At 43.3% G+C, this 21,890-nt stretch overlaps 1 protein-coding gene across 1 annotated transcript in view; it reads right to left on the reverse strand.

The window, feature by feature from the left end:
* Window positions 1-1,260: 1,260 nt before the first annotated feature.
* The window catches only part of CDH26 (cadherin 26), a 28,927-nt gene continuing 8,297 nt past the window's right edge, over window positions 1,261-21,890 (reverse strand). Inside the window, 17 exon segments of the mRNA XM_024195907.1 lie at window positions 1,261-1,422; window positions 1,424-1,606; window positions 2,328-2,414; window positions 3,127-3,180; window positions 3,344-3,412; window positions 4,439-4,516; window positions 5,010-5,140; window positions 8,507-8,731; window positions 9,430-9,663; window positions 11,067-11,209; window positions 11,774-12,042; window positions 12,229-12,414; window positions 16,263-16,391; window positions 16,761-16,927; window positions 18,885-19,032; window positions 20,152-20,313; window positions 21,599-21,721. Of these exon segments, the coding sequence (XP_024051675.1) occupies window positions 1,261-1,422; window positions 1,424-1,606; window positions 2,328-2,414; window positions 3,127-3,180; window positions 3,344-3,412; window positions 4,439-4,516; window positions 5,010-5,140; window positions 8,507-8,731; window positions 9,430-9,663; window positions 11,067-11,209; window positions 11,774-12,042; window positions 12,229-12,414; window positions 16,263-16,391; window positions 16,761-16,927; window positions 18,885-19,032; window positions 20,152-20,313; window positions 21,599-21,721 (2,550 nt within the window).

Raw genomic sequence — 21,890 nt, forward strand, 5'->3', positions numbered from 1 at the left:
TAGCATTTCACTGAATAGACATATTTGTACAGCAATCTTTGAGAGACCTTTCTCCCGCACCCTCAGATCATTTATGCATGTATCAAGATTCCATTTCACCAGCATGCATCTGCCCCAGCAAAGAGCTCAGCACGTCCCTGGAACAATGCAGCTAGAAGTTACTCAGCATGCTCTGGGTGGGAACCTTGTGGGCATTTCCATCTATTTCCTTTGCTCTGCCAAAGCAAACCACCCCTGGTACTGAGCCACTGCTAGGACTTTGCTCCTCTAACCATACAGGGGAAACTTTCGGGGCCCACCTCCAGATTCTGCACGCTTGCTTTTGCAACAGGCCTGCACCCACAGAAGTGAACAGATGCCCATTTTGAATGTACAAAGACAGGCTTTGCCCACACGAAATGGGTGTGAGCCAGCATCTGTGGGTGGAAGACGAGCCAGCTACATACAGAAGAGCTGCCTCACAAATTCAGGACTAGCTGGAAACGGCCTTCGCTGTCCTATTAATCAAAAACCTAGTATTTACCAGAACTTGTGCTTGCTTTGTGAGCTGAACTCCGAGCAGAGCTACTGTAAATATCATCAAGATGGTGGCTTTTCATCCACTTCTACAACCCTACATGGGCTTCAAACACCCTGGATTTTAAAACATCATCCTATTTCTAGAGTACTCCAATCTCTAGCTCTCCGAGGGGTGAGAGCAGATACCTGCAGACCTCAAGAATGAGATAGGGCCCAAACAATTGGTGACCTGGTTTCCTCCGACATTCCAATTCGTGGGCTGCACTAGCCCTACCTAGCCCCTTCACCCAGAAGATGAAGCTACAATATTCAGTGCTGGCAACAATGACAGGCTGGCAATAGTGACAAGTCTTTCTGAATCTCATGGGGGCTGGGGGGGAAGGGGCCACTACCGCTGGCTGATAGAAATGACAGTCTTTGTCAGATTAGTTTGAGAGAGAGTCTGAAAAGAAACACAGCCAAAAGGAAACATTAAAGGAAAGCACTGAGCCCTTGATCAGAAAGGGGAGACCCGCTGACTGCAGGCGGCTAGGGATGCTTGATGCCTAGGACCTGACCAGACTGGACCTGCACTTCAGTCTCTTCAGCTCAGAGACAGCTGGAGTAACTGTTCTAAAAGAAAGGAGCTCTCTGCTGACATGTAAGGGCCTGTCAAGCCAGGCAGAGAACCCAAAGGGGAGAGACCCAGCATAAAGTTTACAATACAAATCCAAACCACTGCCTGGCTCTGTTTATAGTGTATCACTCAGCCATACGTAAAACTCTGGGGACCTTCCCTGTAGGAGAGAGCCACCAAAGGTCAGCAGATGTTTGTGCTTGGGTTGAGTCTCTTCCAAACCCGTTTGGGAAGGTCCCCACCATTCCATTGTTCCTATGAGAGTGGCTGTGACTGAAATCATTTCTGGCAGATTTCATCCAGAGCGGCGAACTTTGGTCCCAGGGTGTCCAAGAAATCCTTGGGCAGTTCATCGTCGAAAATGAGCAGGGACCTGAAGGAGCCGCTTCTCTCTAGTTTTCCCTCCTCGGCATATGTGTGAGGTTGGTAAGTGACCATGTTCTCCTCCAGGTTGCTGAGGTGATAGAGCCTCTGAGGAAGGGAAAGAGAACAAATAAGAAAACAAAATTTCCCTGGAGACTCCAACTCTCACATCCCTTTGGAAGCCAGTGGGATTCATCATAAGCAGCAGGTTAGCAAGAAGTCCCAGGGTGATACTGTAAGAAATACTAGTCACTCCCACCCAACCAGCCAGCCCCTTTAAGACACATCAGCTACGCCAAAGAGCGCCCCGGGAGCAGCGCTGCAATACAATAGCACAGGGAAGCTGTCAGAAGAAATACAAAAAGCATGAAAAATTACAAGTTCCCCAGCCAACACAGCACGGAAAGAGCAAGGAACCTGGTTTTACCCATGCACCTGCAATGGGAAGTACTGCAGCGCCCATTGCCTGTCCAGAAAGGAAAAGGTGCACATGTGACGGACACACAAGTGTCCAGGTAACTTGTAGGTGACCAGAATGGCACAGCAAGAAGTGCTGGAGACACGAAATCTTCAGCAAAGGCTCAGAGATTGTTGTAAGTGACCCCTCCTCACACTCCCCCAGCTTGTGTACCTTGCTCTCAGCCAGGGGTTCAGATTCTGCTGCGAGTTAATGCCCGTTTTACGCACCCTATCCCCTTTTCCCATTCCTGGAAGGTGTGTCTCTCCTATGAGCAGCTGCAGCCAAACTGGAAAGTTCCCAGGGCAACCCGTGTTCCACAGCCAGGACCCACGGACAATACTGAGGAGTTCAAAACCAGCCATTCCCTACCTGATTCAACATTTCACCCACTGTTTCTACAGTCGCAGGGAGCGGTCTTCTGTGGAGTGTCTCCACGCGTCTAGAATACTGGACCCCCTGAAAGAGAGACATAGCATTGGACCTCAACAAGGCCATAGCCCCTCCATCAAGATTTTACAAGTGTCATTCTGGTCTGAACAAATTCCTCAGTACTCACTAGATGTTATAGCCATTTCTCCTGTGCGTGTGTAACCCACACACTGGGTGTGGTGTTCTGTCCCATCTGGTGGCACCAAGACCACTTAGACAGAGGTAAAAATGAGTCTGCTCTACAGCCTTAGCTAACAGCCAGTTAGCTTTTAGCTCATGTGGTAAAGGGTTATGCACTAAGCTCCAGAGGTCCCCGGTTCGATCCTGCCCACAGACAACTGGGGTCTGTCAACATTACATGTGTCTTGTCTATTTAGATTGCAAGCTCATCTGGGCAGGGAGCCTCTGCTACTCTGTGTTTGTACAGCGCCTAGCACAATGGGCCCCAGTCTTGGTTGGGCCTTTGGGATGACCATCATAAACATGGTGAATCATAATAATTCACTGCATTCCTTTTAGTTAAAGACACCAAAGGGAGGACCTGATCCTGCCAATATTTACTCACGCAAGTAGTCCTTACTCACAAAGGCCTAGTGTTTTACGTGAGGCTTACCGACTCAGGGTTATGTTATGAAAATAAAGGTGTTAGGCTTTGCATTTTTTTCTAACCTGTCCCCAGACAGAGATAGTTTGTGGAGCCCATTAGTGAGCATAACACAGTGAAAGGCATTCTACTTACGTGGGAACTGTGGTTGTCACTTACTGGTCTGGACTGGACCATTGTACTGGCACCCTTTAAAAAATAAAAACAGGGAACTGTTGCATGATTCCAGGAAAGTTATTAGGGGTTAATAAAACCCACCACAGTTAATCTCTCATCCCTTCCCCCCATCATTCCTCCCCCCACCCCACCCCACACACAAAATACTCTATGCTAGTTTGTAGAGTTTACTTACATATCGACCTTGGTCATAGTGTCCTCGACTGGATGTAAGGGAGGGAGATGGTGCCATTCCATTTACATCCTACAATGGCAAACAACAATCTCACATCACTAAAATACCTGGCTGGATAGTTAAGAATCTTGTAAGGGGAAATAGTTTTATTCTGAATGGAGACTAAGCTTGAGAAATGTCAGCCTCAGAAAATGATAAGTGACTAAGCACAGTGCTTAGAATGGCAGTGCAATTTCAGGGTTATTATTTTCAAATAGGGCTGTCTTAAGTTATTCTTTTCACGGTGGTTCATGTCATAGGCAGTGTGTTAGGCACATCTGTGACGTTGGCAGACCAGGTGCCAGCTCATGCCAAAGCCCCAGGTCAATTCACTTGTGTATTAGTATTGATCAAAATAACTTAAATGTATAAGAATGTATTTGGTGTTTAAGCATCATGAAAATGGGATGTTACATGCATTTTTTTACTTATCTGTATCCTGTTATAATGTAATAGCAAACATTTACATTATAAATACCCCTGTAACTAAATAACCCTTCAAAGAAGCCTTGTGAAATGCTAATGAAGGACTTTAACAGAAAAGTGCTAATTTCAAATCTAGTGGCCATAATATGTGATGACCGGAGGTCAATGACTCAAAATTCATTCCTCACTCACGGTCAGTGGAAGAGCCCAAATGGATAGAGACACTGTCAACTTGTTTTCTGTCAGGAGAAGCTATAAAAGATGGATTCAAGGAAAGATCCTTGATCTCTGGACTGTTTGGACTCCTACAGAGAAGTGTACCAGATGCAAAGCAGAGGTCCCCAGAGACAATCTGGGTGGCAGTTTGTCTGGGTGGCAAGATAGGCTGGAGAATCTACGGGGACTGTCTGTGACTCCATGGTAAGACTGATATAGCAATCCAGGAGTTCACATTTGTTACTGATTTGGTGAAATCTAAATATAGCCCATACTACCAGCTTGGGGTATCTGCCCTGTTTTCCAACAGTCTGCCCTAAGATAGGCTCTCACAGTTGTGAGCCACTCCAGACCTTAGGGTGTTAAAAAGGGACCACTCAATTTACAAGAATATATAAACAAACAAGTGGTTACCTCAGGCATTTGTTTTCCTTTTCTAACTTGTGCATATGTAGAGAGTTGGCTTTCATAATCCAAAACATCAGGCATAACCTGCAGAGGGCAGAGATGAAGACGTGCATTCATTAAATGTACAGAACAAAGGACTATTAATCCTTATTGGCTCCTAACCAATATTTTGCAACCCCTGCCCTTCGTCATCTGTTATTTCCCTGTTCTCACTAAACAGGCAGGTATCACATGGCAAGTAGAGATGGAGGAGCCACTCAAATCTTTCCTCAGCAAAGCACCATGTATGCCTTGTTAATACATTCCAACGGGATGAGGTGTCCAAGAAGAAGATTACTCAGAAAATTATTGGAATGGGAGAGGGTGCATCAGAGTTAGTCCCCATTACCTGGATAACCCAATACCATACAGCAGGTCATTTTCCTGCCACATTCTGCTGAGAAAGGGAGCAGTGTTCTGCTCAACACCAGATGACAGGAGACGTAAGACCAGATGGTTGATAATCTGGGCAGACAAGTATTGAGTTGGCAGGATGCTCACAATAGGAAAGTGGATAGATATATGCTCAATTACCCACCTGAGACAAAACATTTCCACTCTCTTCATTGTACTTGATTAAAGTCTGGTTGCCTTCTTCAAAAGGGAGATTGGCTTGGCTTTTCCTGTTTTCAGATCCACAGTAACACCGCAGCAGAAGACAGCCTGCCACTGAAACAGGAAAAGAATGACCAGAACTGCTACTGACACCTCACAGCCTTTCAAAGCAGCCCCGCTGGCACCTCACTGAGCTCTATGAATGTATAGATCAGATTTCAGATCATTCATTAATTCGTGTTTCAGACATAGGAAACATCAGACTGGACTAGACCAGGGGTCCAGCTAGCACAACATCCTGTCACTGACAATGGCCAGCTCCAGATGTTTCAAAGGAAGGTGCAAGAAATCCCACAACAGGCAATTGTGGAGTAACCTTCCTCTATGGGAAATTTCTATCTAATCAACTCTCCAACACCACCTACTATGAAGAACTCAAAGAAGACCCCACACCACAGGAATTTAAGGATATCATCAAATCCTTCCCTCAAACAACTCCAAGAGAAACTCTACAAACTCATCCCTCAAGAACCCACCACTGGGACCTTCTACATGGTTCCCAAGATACACAAACAAGGGAACCCAGGCAGACACATCATATCTGGCAACGGTACTCTCAGTGAAGGAATATTGGGACTCCTAGAAACCATTCACCACACAAAAAAACTTCCTCCAGGATGCAACCAACCCACAAACTCCAGATCATCAACAATTTCCCTCAGGACACCATCTTTGCCACCATGGATGTCACTTCCTTATACACCAATATCCCCCACAATGACAGCATCGCTGCCTGCCTCAAATATTTACAAGACACTGGACAACACTGTGATCTCCACCCTGAACACATCGCCAAACTCATCCATTTCATCCTGACCCATAACAACTTTACATTCAACAACAAACATTTTGTTGAAACCATCGGAACAGCCATGGGTACTAGCATGGATCCCCGATATGCCATCCTCTTCATGGTCCACTTGAAGAATTTCTGGACAAATGCACCAGAAAACCACTGATAAACCTAAGATGTGTCTATAATATTTTCATCCTCTGGACAGATGACCTAAACTCCCTCAGGTTTCCACCACAACTTCAACAGCCACCATCTGTCCATTAAATTCTCTTTGGAAAACTCCCACACTAGCATCAACTTCCTGGACACCAGAGTCAGTTTCAACAATGGAACCCTACAGACAACTATGTACAAGAAACCCACAGATCACCACACTTACCTCCACAAATCTAGCAACCACCTCAAACACACCAAGAAAGTTATCTACAGCCAGGCACTCAGATACCACAGAATATGCTCTAAGGAGAAAGTCCAGGATATACACATTAGCGCACTGAATACTGCCTTCACCAAACAAGAACACTCCACCAGAGAAGTGGATCACATCATGGAACCAGCCCGGAGTGAACCTGCTTCAATACAGAAATAAAACACCCTCTGACCTCACCCTCCCCACCCCCCGTCACCTACCACCCCTTACTGGAACCCATAAGAAGCATCATCAAATAAATACAACCCATGCTCAGTGGGAACCCATCCTGAAAGAAATCTTTCCTGAATGCCCTGTGCTGGCCTTCAAACAATCCCCTAGCCTCTCCAAGCTCATCATCAGAAGCAAGCTCCCCATAGACTAGGACACACCAACTCACAGCTGCACCAGACCCTGCCAAAACAACAGATGCAAAACCTGCAGACATATCTCCAGTGCTGCAATGATCAATCCCTACCTCCATTGCTATCATAATATGTCGTATACCTCATTCAGTGCACTAACATGCCCAATAATAACTATGTGAGTGAAACCAACAACCACTACCATCTCGAATGAATTCATACAGGAAAATAAGTTATCCTATCACCTGTGGGTGAACACTTTTCACAAAGTGATCACACTATATCTGACCTCTCCGTCCTCATCCTCAAAGGAAACCTGCACAACACCATCAAAAGACAAGCCCGGGAGCTTAAATTCATTACTTTGCTAGACACTAAAAATCATGGATTAAATAGAGACACTGGATTTATGGTTTATTAAAACAATCTATAACCCACCAATAAAACCTACCCCAATCCCAGATTCCCCCTTTTCCTTTCCCCCTGTGATGGGAGGTCCCTTGAAATCTGTGTTAACTTTGGCTACACAATCTGTTCCACCTTGTATTTAGCTATGACACTCCGTATGTTTCCTAGACCTCAAGAAGAGTTCTGTGTAAGCTCGAAAGTTCGGCTCTTTCACCAACAGAAGTTGGCCCAACAAGAGATATTACCTCATCCATGTTGTTTCTCCAATATCCTGGGACCGACAGGGCTACAACAACCCTGCATATCTATTCCCAATCAGTTAGGGCTTGGCTAATGCCAAAAGTTTTATCCTTATACATTTTAACTTCATCCAGGAATCTTCTCACTATCCTTATAGGTGCCAACATTCTACTCAAACTTTCTATCTTCCTACAGAACTCTTCTTGGCCTCAACTATATCATTCCAAGGAACGTGTGACTAATGTTGGCATGTGGCCGTGAGTTCCACAGGTTAACTACATGCTGTAAAAGAGAGAATTCCCTTTTATCCATTTCAAGTGTCCTGCCTTTCCATTTCGTTGGATGTCCCCTCATACTAATACGAGAAAGGGTCAGCAGGAGCGTGACATACATTTCACGCTCCATCTTATCTCATCTCCTATCTAAAATACGCTGCCCTGAGCTTTTCACTCTCTCCTCAGATGGAAGACTTTCCAGGACTGTTCATTTCCACTGCTCATCTCTGGACCCTGTTTTCATTATACTTTTGAAACAGACACACACTGTTCCAGATTAAAGTGTCCCAGCTCACTGTGTGATGCCACTGTAGAACTGACCGTGTTACTTTCTAACCCACTCTTCATACAGCCTAATGTTGTTTGCTTTTTCGATCATGACTGCACGCTGAGCACAGGTTTCCATTGAGTTCTCCACAATAAAGCCCAGGTCCTTCTCCTGAGACGCTACAGCTAATTTAGAGTCCCCCTCACCCAATGTAGATGAGTCATTTAAATAATCCCTTCCAAGGTCCATTACCCTTCATTTGTCAGCACTGGATATTATCTGCCATTGTGCTGCACATCATGGCATTTCTGCCAAATAATTTAACAGACTGTTCTCTTGGTTGCTGGAGATGAAAAGACTGCAGTGGTCATTACATGAGCACAGCTATGGTTCCCATTGCAAGACGAAGGTGGATCCAGAATGTAATAAGGCTACAGATCATCTGCTTAGACCACTGAATGGTGGTGACACAAAAGAGCAGTTATATAGTTCCACCTTTACAGCACTCAGACATATTGAGAGTCAAATGGCCATTTTACTGCCACTTGTTCCTTCTAAAGGCAGGTACTGTATGCCACATATTAATAGGTTGCAGCGCCCATGAGATCTTATAGCCAGGTGATGAGTAAGTGAGGGGTAAATTTTAGGAGGTATCTTACCTAGAGGTAACAGGAGGGCTGCCAAAATCACAGCAATAGCGCCACCTCCAAGACTCAATGGCACGGAGTTCGGTTCTTCGCATACGTGTCCATCTGGGCAACGGCAGAGCCTCACAGACAGATTCTGCTTCACAGAGAATAATCCCTGCCTGTCCAGTATTAGGAGAGGCACCAAATACTTGCCACGCGGGAGGTTTCTCAACATTAAAAGTTCAACCGAGTCACCTAAAAGAAGAAAGGCAAGAACTCCTGAGCCTCATGTAAAAAGCAATAAACAGCCGGAAAGCACAGTGTTGATGGAGGAGTGGCTTTTTTCCATTTTGAGCCCTTCTGAGTTATACAAACTGAGTGGGGAAATTGATTGGAAGCACAAAGGGACAGAATGTCAGTGAGGTTAGGTCCACAATTTGGTGTTTAATTTGCACACGCCGCTACCCAGACAGTGGGCGCAAAGTGGATAACTGCATGTGCCAGTGTTTTAGTGCCTGCCTGTACCTGATAACTGTATCCAGTAAAATAGGAGATCTATCGCTTTCCAATAGGTGTAATGCCTTCAGTTCCATAGGCACTGTGGCGATGATCCCAACAGAAAACCGTTTCTTGCCATATGTGAGATTTTAGAGGCCTCAAAGCAGAAGGCTGAATGGTGCAAAATCCTATTGAGCCTATAATCATGGGAAATTGTATTAAAAGACATCTAAGCAGATTCTGACCTCCAGAGTTACTCCAGTGTAACTCTGGAGTGACTCCACTGAAGTGAGAGTAGACTTACTCTGAATCTACTCCGAGGTAGGAGTGCAGAACTTAAAACATTGAAGTGATAATAAATAACAGATGGTAAACATGACTATGCCTGTGTGAAACAGTGACAGGATGACAAAGCGAGCAGGGGTTTCACAGGGTGTGTGGGAGGAAGAACTTACCAAAACTCTTTCCCAATCTCCAGTTTTGCTTTATACTTTTTGAGTCATCAGCGAGTTTAAATGTAAAAGGACTGGCATACGGATGGGAGTCATTATCCTCCGCCTTTATGATGAGAGGAGTCAGTATTGCTTTGTCACAAACTTCCAAGGAACGTGTGACTAATGTTGGCATGTGGTCATTGATGTCAGACAGGTAAAGCAGAATGGTGCCAGTGCCCGTCTGCGGTGGGACGCCTAGGTGGAGAATATGCTTTATTAGTAATAATCAATTAGCCAGTAATAATCAATTAACCCTTGATACTACTGTCAATTAGATACATATCATCATCCCCTCTTCCAAATGGGTTAGCTTAAGGTATGTCTACACTACCCGCCGCATCGGCGGGCAGCGATCGATCCAGTGGGGATTGATTTATCATGTCTAGTCTAGACACAATAAATTGATGCCTGAGCCCTCTCCCGTCGACTCCTGTACTCCAGAGCCGCTAGAGGCGCAAGCAGAATTGACGGGGGAGTGGCAGCAGTTGACTCACTGCGGTGAAGACACCACGGTAAGTTGATCTAAGTACATCGACTTCAGTTACGTTATTCATGTAGCTGAAGTTGCGTAACTTAGATCAATCCCCCTCCAGTGTAGACCAGGGCTGAGATACCAAGGAGTTAGATGCATTTCCAAAGGGCACACAGCAAGGTCACAGTCAGGACTAGAACATAGTCCTCCCTCTCATTCCCCCAGTCTCCTGCCCCAATTATGAGATCACAGAAGGAAGTACAAAAGGAAGGTGGATGGTCCAGTACATAGGACACCAAGGTTCAATTCTCTGTTCTGCCATAGATTTCTTGTGTGAGCTTGGGCAAGTCAGTCCGTCTCTGTGCCTCAGTTCCCATCAGTACATGAGGGATTGTAGCACTGCCCTACCCCTGTAATCCATCATCTGTACTGCAGCTAATTAGTGTCTGGTAAAATCAGAGGTGTCGATTGAGACCTGCAATGCCCCACCTCTCCCCCTGTAAGCTCCCAACACAGCTGCAATCATCTGAGGTGATGAGCTGACAGCACCCTTGTCTGCTAAGTGAGGCTAGTAGCAGGCCGTTCTCACTGAGGGAGGCCTCACTTGTCACACTCCCTTGGTCCTCTAGAGCTCAGATCTGGTGAACTTTAGGGCCCAATACAAGTCTGGCCTGTTTTCCCAGGCGCTCACTTGAGGCACTGATTAGGAGACAGAGTGGAGCGCATTTTAGAGCGGGAAGGGTTTAAGCAGGAGGCTGTTGGGAAATTTGTTTTCTTTGAATGTTTATTTGCCATATTGTGATGATGGTTGTGCCTTTATCCTTCACATGTGTGCCTGGAGAATTTGACAGGTGTCACTGAAAATCTGATCCTCTGAACAAATATGCAAATGAGCAGCATTCTGGATACAAAACAAGCAGGGACTCCTGAAAAGAAAGACTTACAGACACATATCAGCAAGTGAAGACCTTATTCACTGTGCAATGGACTCGAGTATCCCCACTCTTCCTCGACAGGGACTATTTTTCCAGTAACAGGAGCTCTTATTCCTCTCTACAGTGATGCTAACGCTCACAGCACATACTCAGAAATGGTCTCATTTGCTACCATCTGAACAGAAACTTACCATCATCTATGGCATGAACAATGATGGGGTAAACACTGTCATTCACATAGGGGGATTCCCGATCAAGTTCTTTCATGGCAGTAATAACGCCAGAGTTCTCATCAACAGTCACCCACCCTGCTGGATCATGAAATACTTTGTATCTGAACAAAACAAGACAAAAACCCCAAAGCCACACAATTATTTAAAATGTCTTAGGCACTCAAATACAAGTTCCGTTACATCTCCTGGTATCTTTTTAAGCCTCAGATATTTCCACTCTGGGACTTCACTTTGGTTAGTGTTTCTTGTTGATGAAAAGTGATGAGGTGGCTTCACTAGGGACTGAATTTTCTTTATCAGCCAAAACATTTGCAGTGTAGCTGGCAGCAATGCAAGGTTCCCCACACCAGTGCTAATATGCCTCTCCCAGAGCATAGAGGAACCACTGTTAAGGGAGAGATGATAATTTAGTTTCCATTCCAGTTCAGGAAGGAGGAAGTCAATGGGAGTTCTGACCAAGCAAGCACTGTATGATTGGAATCATTATTTTTACTATTCCAAAAGCAAAACTAGATATTTTCTGTCTAAGTCTGGAGGGTTGGCTGTATCCAGTCAGTCTAGTGCTCCAACATACAGTTTAGAACAGTTGCACTAAGTTAAAAAGTTCTTTCCTTTATGTTCCTTAACAATTTCCCCAGCTCAGGGTTTATAGTGTCTCCACTTACTTTATATTATTTGGCACCACATCTGGATCTACAGCAGAATATTTTCCAAGCCTCGTCCCAGGCTTCACGCCTTCTTCTTTTTGAAGAACAAGTGTAGGAGGGTGAAATTCAGGAGCATCATTTGTGTCTAGGACTTTCACAGCCACGGATGCACTAATGGGGGCTACAGGAGGGCTCCTCAGTTTCCCTTTAGGACATGAAGATAAAGGTTCTTCGTTTTCAACAGAAATGACAAGTCTCTTCTCTGAGTCACCTTCATAGTCCAGAGGCTGCAAACCCCAAAGAGAAGCTTTCATTAGAAATTATGGCTTTTCCTGTGGAAAGATCATCTCTCTATAAGTGAGAGCAGTAATTGATCCCAAATTACAAGCAGCTCCAACTACTAACATTACAATCAATCTGTCCATGCTACAAAATGCCATATTGTATCAAATCTACGGCTTCAGTAACATTACCTTAATAACCCTTAAAATGCCCTCATTTGTTTCAGGATTGGTCTCAACGATGAACTGTTCCTTTTCATTGCCTTTCACAATTTTGTACTTTGCTCTCCAAGCAGGTGTGTTTGGAGAATCTTGATCTTCCACCTGGAGCCTTAACACACCTGGTCCTACTTTGCCTTCTTCAATTTGCAACTGATACTGAATAAAAAAAAAGGGGGGGGATTGTCTCATCAATGTCTAACCAGGAATCATCACATTGAACTAGTCCATCAATCCAGGTTCCCATCACACTTCCAAGCCCTGAAGATCCACTTCACAGAGGCCCTGTTCCTCTGCACTAGCTTTAGGGTCCTTACTCCCTGGTTGTGCAGCTCCAGTGTAGACGCACAACTAGGCCCTCTCCTACAGCTTCCTCCAGGACCTTGTTCCCCAGGATGGCAGAGGCTCTGTGGATATGGCCTGAGGTTGAGTAATCTCTGAAGATCTGGGTGGGGACATAATTCTGCACAGTGCAAATATCTCCCTAATAATAGTTACTTCCATCAGATTCTGTATCTTCTGCTGGTAATTTTTATTTTTTTGTTTAGGGCTCAATGATGCCTCCCTGACTCACACAAAGTAGCAGTTTACTCTGCGAGCTGACTTATTGATATCAATTAAACTACTCATGAAACAAGGTCCTACTCAACGTGACTAAGGGTGGTGGAATCTAGCACTTGTATCCTGGAGCTTATCTAAAGCACCATCCATTGCCAGAGACCATGGAAGCAGATACCCATATGGAGTGAACAAATCACGATGGCTACAAAGGACCATAGAACTTAACTAGCATGTTTTATCCCCACAAAGCCCAAACTTCACCCAGAAACCTGCTGGAACAGGTACATTTTTGCTCTATGCCCTGAAGTTTTCAAACTCTAGCAAACAATCCTGGGGAGTGAATTACATAGGCAGAGGTCTGCCATGGCTAGGTCTTAGTCAGATGTTGGTTTTGTGCACTTTGTGGCCAATGCTGCGATGTAAGACCCTTTTCTCCTGGTCTGCACCTTAACTTATTAATACCCACACATACCCTGTCAAGCCTCCCACCTTCATTCACTAGAACAGGCAAGTTACAAAACCGGTTTTAATTTTTCATACACAAATGGAAAATATTAACTGGACTAGAACCCTAAAATCCTCAGCTAATTCATAAGCTTTTCAGAACTTTTTCCCCAAAACCAAACAACAAAGGAGGAGACAGCAGAGGAGAAATGGAAAGAGCATGCTGGTTGGAGACTGGGTGGTAGTTGGGTGGCTATAATTACTTTCAGCTCAGACTAAAGTCATGGCTCCTTTCTCAAGCAGAGAGGATTTCTGGTCCCTTAGACATCAGGAAGCCTGCTTCAGGAGAAGAGTTCCGCACTTCCTTAGTTCTTGGATGAGGTAGGGTTCCCCTCTCTCCCAGCCTCAGGTTCAGCAGAGAAAGCATTTGATGCTTTCCAGATCCACAACAGTGGAGGATGCATTGCTAAACTCAAAGAACATTGAGCCTGCATTCCAGTAGCTTGTAATCCACCTGGTGAGACTCGTAATTCAGCAGACAGAAAAAGAAAACCAAAGGAAAGGGAAGATCCTGACTATGAAACAAAACAATAAGCACCCAAACTGGCCCCATTCTCCTCAAGATCACTCTGGGTTTTTTTTATAAAGCTCTCAGGCCAGGCTGTTCACTATGCTCCTTCCAGAGTCGTCTAGGAACTACATCTACCTAAAATATTTTTTATGCAAAAAACAGCCTAGGGGCATATCAACATGTCCAGTTCACAAACAAGGTTCTCATCACACATCAGGATCTTCCTCAGACCAACTCTGGCCATAAGTTTGAGCTCTTTTCCAGAATTCCAAGGTAACTGTTCATTAATCCATAACCCTTTTAAAAGTCACTTTCCTTTAGGCAAGCTTGCTTCACTGGTCCCACCGTCATAGCAAGCCCCCTCCTGAGAGCACCCTGCTGCCGGTATTAGCAACAGCTTTATCCTCCGAACTGACAGTAGAAACAACTCAGCAAAACTTAACTCCTACAATGGGATATACAGAGGGTACATAAGTAGCCAGGTGTACTGGGCATTATGGATCACAACCAGAATTTTTTCCACAATCAACATTTCCAGTTGTCGGCTATATTAAAATAAATTGCCTCTATAATGTGCATTTGAGAATGCAGGTATAATGGGGTGTAAACCCCACACTGGCACTGAGAGGGTTAACAAGAGCCTGGGAACTGGACCCAGAGGGGTGCTAAGTAGGTCAATTAGCCGGTCCACCTGGAAAAGAGTCAGGCCTGAGAAAACTCAGTTAGAGAGAGAGCCAGGAGAAAGGAGGCTGGGAGTTCCTGCTATCTGAAAATGGTCTGATAGAAGTCAGGAGAGAGGAGAATTGGGAAAAGCTACAGGAGGGGAGTTAGTTTGTGTGGTGCATCTCAAAATGGAGGCAAGATTCCTGGGAGGCAGCCCTGGGGTGTCAGTGTTCAGCTGAAAAGTAGAGTACCCAGGGAAACTTGTGAAGGACTAACATTCAAGCCTGGGAGGGATGGAAGTGGGTCAGATTGTACTTCTGGTTTGGGATTTGGTGAAGAACTCCAGGGAAGAATCCTACAAGCCAGAGCCCTGAAAGAAGGGAGTGCCTGAGAGGCATGCAGGTGCACAGTGAGCACAGGAAGTGGCTGGTGGGAAAGGCCTGTGGACAGGCTGAGATTGGAAGTGGTCCCTGGGAGGCAGCAAGGAGTCTGAGTAGATGGACATTGGCTGCTTTCTACAGGGTCCCTAGACTGGAACCCAGAGGAGAAGGAGGGTCTTGGTTTCCACACTGGCCACCAGAAAAGGTCCTGGAGACCACTTGTGGAAGGACTAGTGTGTTAGGACTTGGGATGGAGAGTCGGCTTGAGGATGCCACTCCATTGTTTATCAGACTTTGTTACTCCAGAAGGGATGGGACTAAATGTGGCCTGACCAGAGGGTTGAGTCACAAGAAGACACAAGGGCCAGAGAGGCTGTTGGTAAGGGGTACTAGATGGAGAGCCTGCTATGCCATGCCCAGCCAAAAGAGGGCGTGACAGCAGCGAGTCCACTTTTCTACAACATGTAAGTGCTGTTTTAATAGCACCTGATTACAGAAATGGCACTAAAACTTTTAGAGGAGCCAATATCAGTACATGGGAATCCACTGAAATTGATGACATCCTGTCAAGTGTTCTCCTGTCAACATTTAAGAGATTTCTATTGACATTCATAGATGCCAAGGCCAGAAGGGACCATTCTGATCATCTAGTCTGACCTCCTGTATAACAGGCCCAAAATAATTCCTAGAGCAGATCTTTTAGAAAAACATCCAATCTTGATTTAAAAATTGTCAGTGATAGAGTGAATTGTTCCAATGGTTACTCACATCAATAAAAAATTATGCCTTATTTCCAGTCTGCATTTGTCTAGCTTTAATTTCCAGCAGTATTATCCCTTTCTCTGCTAGACTGAAGAGTCCATTATTATATAAGTGTTACCTCAGATACATTCTATAAGTATCTAATCAAATCAACCCTTAACCTTCTCTTTGATAAGCCAAATAGATAGACTCAAGGAGCTCAATCACTAAAGGCTGGTTTTCTAAGCTTTTAATCCTTGTCATAGCTCTTCTCTGAACCCACTCCAATCTATCAACATCCTTTTTGAACTGTGGGCGCCAGAACTGGATACAGTATTCCAGCAGCAGTCACACATTGCCAAATATAGCGGTAAAATAATTGAGATTCCCCTGTTTATGCATCCCAGGATGTCATTAGCTTTTTTGGCCACAGTGTCACACTAGGAGCTCATGTTCAGCTGAGTATCCATCACAACCCCCAAATCTTAGTGCTGTTTTGTTAATAACCCACATCCATATATACTTTAGCTTGATCTTGCAAGGTGCCAAGCACTCTTAATTTGCCATTGAGCTTACTCGGCACCTGGCAGGATTGAAATTTCTTCCTCTTGGGATGATTCAGTAAAGTACGTGCACTTTTTCCTTACATTTTCCTTGGTAAATTCAGGTGGGTGGTTGTTTGCATCTTCAACGGCAATGTTAACTGTTGCAGTAGATGACATTTGTGGGGTACCATCGTCTCTGGCTTTGATCAGAAGTTTGAAAGAGCTGGCAGTCTGAAAAACAAGTTAATTAACTTCCAAAATATAGGTTAGGAAAAAGTGTCTGGTCGCTGCTACAAAACTGATCCTTTAAACTATTTATACTTGTGAATCTCTCCCTACCCCAGAAATTCCTATATGAACCTAAATTTACACATGGCAAGTACACCTCTACCTTGATATAACGCTGTCCTCGGGAGCCAAAAAAATCTTATCGCATTATAGGTGAAACCGTGTTATATCGAATATGCTTTGATCCGCCGGAGTCCGCAGCCCTGCCCCCCTTGACTACTGCTTTACCACGTTATATCCGAATTCGTGTTATAGCGGGTCGCGTTATATATATATATATATATATATATCGTAACATATTATGTACTTCACCTGATGATCCAAGCATCCTGAAATCACTATAAAACCCCTGGTAGGATGGATGTTAAATCTGGGCTCTTTCAGATTGGGTGTCTGTGTAGTAAGGGAATAGGTCACCAGAGAATTAGCTGTGTCTTTTTCATCTTTGTCAAAAGCTGTCACGTTGAAAACTGGCTTATCTAGGATGAAGAATTGAAGCATTTATTACACGAGTTCACTACTGACATGGATGTGCTTGGGCCTAATGACCTTTATCCCTCTCTACTACTTCTCCCCTCATTACTCCAGGCCTTCTGCACGTCCACTAGACTCCTCTGTGCCTCCACATATTCTCTCCACATTTGGACTGAGGTTTGCCACTTATGTTTCTCTTCCTCTGCAGCTCCTGCCTCCTCTCCTGCCATTATAATTACTCTAGCTCACTTAGGGACACAAATTTGTAAGAGAGAGATATACTATAAAGATATTTATTGCATTTCTGTATTTCTTTACTAAACATTCACTGGTTTCTAACCCAGCAGTGCCACCAGTCAACCTCACACTATGTGTTCACATCACTGTTCTTTCCGAGCACACCCAGTCCAGTTTTTTGTTTATCATCTGGTTCATTAGAGGAACTGGAAAAAGTTCAGAGATGGCTTCCATGCAAGGAAAAACTAAAAATATTAGGGCTGCTTAGCTTTGAAAAGAGATGACTAAGGGAGGATGATAGAGATCTATAAAATGTGGAAGGAGTGAATAGAGAAGTGTTATTTATCCTTTCAAACAACACAAAAACCAGGGGTCATCTGATGAAGTTAATAGGCAGCAGATTTAATGCAAACAAGAGGAAGTACTTCTTCAAATAATGCACGACTAACCAGTGGAACTCATTGCCATGGGATGTTCTGATAGCCAAGAGTATAACATGGTTCAAAAAGAACTGCATAAGTTCATGGAGGGTAGGTCCGTCGATGGCTATTTGGCAAGATGGTCAGGGATGCAACCCCATGCTCAGGACTGCCTTAAATTTTTGACTAACCAAAGCCAAGAATGAAAGACAGGATGGATCACTCCATAATTATTCTGTTCTCTTCATTGCCCCTGAAGCTCTGGTACAGGCCACTATCAGAGACAGGATACCAGGCAAGATAGACCATGATCTGACCCAGTATGGCATCTTTTATGTTCTTATCTGGAAGGATGAAAGGGTCCAATCCTGCAACATGCTCAGCACCTCCTGTAAGGAGCAGGGCCCTATCAGCTTCTAAGTCCAACCACTAAACAACTGGTTCACATGCCTGCCAGGAACACTGAAAGCTCTACTGCTGAAAATGACTGTTTCATATGGAGATAAGGGATACTAGAATTATGTACAAAGGCTCTAAACCTGTTCCCACTAAAATCAATGTGAATTTTGCCATTGACATCAACAGTGTATGACCCTGGGATTGTTATTTCCAGGTTGAAGCTGGCCCTGTCTACTTCCCATCCCTTTAAGTTCTCTACAATTTTGTGCAAGTTTTGACTGATAAAAAGGTACCAGACCCAAGGACGCTGGAAGTTTTGCTAAAGATATTTGGTGTTTATGTATAACATGCTGCCACTGTGTATTTAAAGTTGACATAGACAATAACTTTGGCATTACAGCTTCTCACGTGCACACTAAGACACTTTATGCAGGGCTTTCATTATGAACCTTCTCTGGTCTAGGAAAATACTTGACTTTAAGCCTCAAGCTTTGCAACATCATTTAAACTGCATGATAAAAATGACTCCCCAAACTGCATTCCCTTTTTTGCTGCATTCTTTACAAGAAACTGATTTCAGACCAATTCTTCCTTTAGTTAAGACTTCATTCAATTGCCATACTGCAATCAGAGGTGATAGTAGCAAAGGAATTACTATAGGGCCCAAGCCTGAAAACAACAGCATGTATCATGGTACTGAAGGCAATGGGGTTACTTGTGACAGTCTGTAAGCACCTGTTATCAGGTACTTACAGAATTGTGACCTGTCTGTACATTACTTAGGACTTCAACAGAAATGAAAAATTGTTCCTTCACTCCCTAAACCCGTGTATATTTGAATAAAAACTACAGGGGAGGGGAAAAAACCCACAAGCCACTAGAAATCGCTTCTTTAGATAGCACTTACCTGTATCATGGTTTTCTTTTATAGCAATGTTAAATTCCTCCTTGGGAAACTTGGGTGCATTATCATTAATGTCTTTAATCTTAATAATGAAAAATAAAGATCTGTCCACTTTCTTCCCAGTCACTGTATTTGCAACATCAAAACGTATCTGAGTAATGGATATCGATACAGAAACAAAAGTTAGCTATCAGAATTGCACAGGAAATCTCTTTCAGCTATTTCAGTTTAAACATATTTGGCTATTTTTTTTTTTTTTTTTTTTGCTTTGCATCACTAACAATAAGTTGCTTCACTTGGCAAAGTTAGTATAACTCAAAACAATTACCCTCTGCATTTAAAAACAAAACATGGTCAAGTTCTAGACTTTTTGTAAAAATAAATACATAGATCAAATGGAAATGCAGCTGCGCAAACTAACCCAGCAATGGGAGACTCTAACACATCATGTAAATTCCGGAGACCATTGCTGCACCTGCCTTCTGGTCCACTTGATGTAGTTTGTGGACCAGGCTTGGCAGGCTTCTTTCTGGCCCATTCAACTATGCACCAGCTTGGCCTGGTTTCCTCTCCACACTGTGCTTGTGGGGCAGCACTCCAGACAAGAACTCATGTGGTGGAAGAGGGCTCAACTCTACATCGGGAGGGTGGTTCACAATGCCTAGCCTCCCTGAATACAAAGGCCATCCTTTGGTTATGGTACCTAAATATTGAGCTCTGACATCTGCGTACAAGAGGAGAAGGAATTTTCTGATGACCAATATCAATACTTTCTTTTATACATCAGCAAAAATTTGCTTCCAGAAACAGTAACGATGCAATAGCACTGTACTACAGGCCAATAGTTTATGGTTTTACAACTCATACTTTTCTACTAGAACTGCAATTTATCATGAGGTGTACAACAAGAACCTTCCTTAGAACTGCTTATGCTGCTTCATAGCAATATCACTGTAGCTATGCAAGGGGTAAAATTCTGGGTTTGCAGAACTTCAAGCATGGCACAAAGGTTAGACAATAACATTGATCAATGTTTAGATAATTTAAGCAATTTTATGGAGATCATTGGCCATGCAGATATTTATTGACATATTTATGATAACTCTTATGATATTTATTATTTATTTATCATAAGAGTTAAGCAAGAAAGTAACAAACAAATACAGACTTGAATTTACTACTGGATTTTCTCCTTCACATGAAACATTTAGCAGTAGGAGAGTAATTTAGAGTTTCCATATGCTTAACTGTTCTTCTAAACTCTATTTACCTTAAAATAGGGGGTGTTCTCTCTGTCAATGGTACGATGTACGTACACATGTCCATTGGCATTGTCTTCTATAGAAAACAACCCAAACTCTGGAGATTCATTTACACCAGGTCCACTGATTAAATATTTTATGGGCATATGATATGACATGTTGTTGAACAGCTACAAAAGAAATGGAGCATTAGTGAAAAGCTAACTGTATCATAAGGATTAAGTTACAGCACCAGGATTTAAAAGTTTTAAAGACACACTGACAAAAATTCAGGACAACATATTCATCTGGTACATTTCTGTAGTCATGGTTATATGACTCCACACTCTGGGAGAACAAATACCATAGGATGTTTCTAGCTACTATGTTAATTGAAATTGTGACGCCAATTTTTGATAAGAAGCAATTTTTACCAGAAGTGGGAGATCTTCATAGTAGTTATGGAGCCTTTGTAATTAAGGGTTTGATCCAAATCCTATTGAAATTAATAGAAAGCCAGTTGGATTGGACCGTAATGTATTAAGAGCAAGGACAAACTCATAAATTAAAGAGCAACAAATCCCCAGGCCCAGTTAACTTGGACCCTAAGTGTTCTGAAGGAACTGAAGAACAAAGCTGTTACCAAAAATCTAGAATCACTCATCAAAATCAGCAACTGTACAAGCGGATACTGAGGACAGCAAAAAGTTATGCCTATCTTTAAGATATGATCACTCTGAGAACCTGAGAATTACAGACTAGTGAACCTTACTTCATTATCAAGTAATCTTATTGAAACTACAATTAAAAATAGATGAATACTATAAAAAAATGCCTAGATGAAGAGAATATGACAAGGACAAGCCAGCACTGCTTCTGTAAAGGAATATCAAACTTCCCTATCACAGTTCTTTTACTTTGTCCAAAAAAAACAACAACCAGTAGATAAAGGAGAACCAGTTGGACTTTCAAAAAGTCTTTGACAAAATCCCTTCAAGAGGCTATTAAGGAGACTAAGTAGCCATGGAAGGAGAGGCAATGTACTGTCATGAAAAGACCAAAAGGTCAATCAAATAAGGAACAAACAAAGACTTTAGTTTTCTATTGGACTTTCTCCTCCATATAAACTCTAATGTACCTAATGCTAACTCATAGGAAGAAACAACTCCTATGGACACTTTTTCCTGAGTTGTCCATGGGTTTCTTCGCTTCCTCTGAAGCAGCTGGGGCTGATCACTGTCAGGGAAGGAATACTGGTCTAGATGGACCACTGGTCCAACCTGCTGTGGCAGTTCTTATGTTTCTATGTTATGTGGTGTGTAAGGAAGGTACCAGTCTCTCAAATGAGGACCAATCATGCTCCACAGTGGAAGAGTGGCAGCCTCTCCACCCCATTACATTGGAAGCCCCAATCTGCGATGGAAAGTATTCTATAGAGGAAAGTAGGAATATCCTTGCTAAGAGCTTTTGTTTTACCTCTCCAACAAGTTTGGGGAATGGTCCTTTGTCCTCCTCTTCAAGTTCAAAGGTGGTTATAATCCAACTCCTTTTTGTACGCTGTAGAGGACGAAGATTGTCTGACTGATAAAGATCCAGCCCCTGTTGGTATAGAGATGAATTCAGGTCACAAAAGTGGGAGATGACTCTCCCAATAGATTGTGAATTGCAGATTTTGCTTTTATGATTAAACTATTTTATAAATGTAAGAAGTCTGAGTATAAACCTAATATTTTAAAATCATTAAAGTTTTCAACAGAACTGGGATTAG

Source organism: Terrapene carolina, unplaced genomic scaffold (assembly GCF_002925995.2).
Source record: "Terrapene carolina triunguis isolate 2854851 unplaced genomic scaffold, T_m_triunguis-2.0 Scaffold130, whole genome shotgun sequence".
Classification (NCBI taxonomy): Eukaryota; Metazoa; Chordata; order Testudines; family Emydidae; genus Terrapene; species Terrapene triunguis.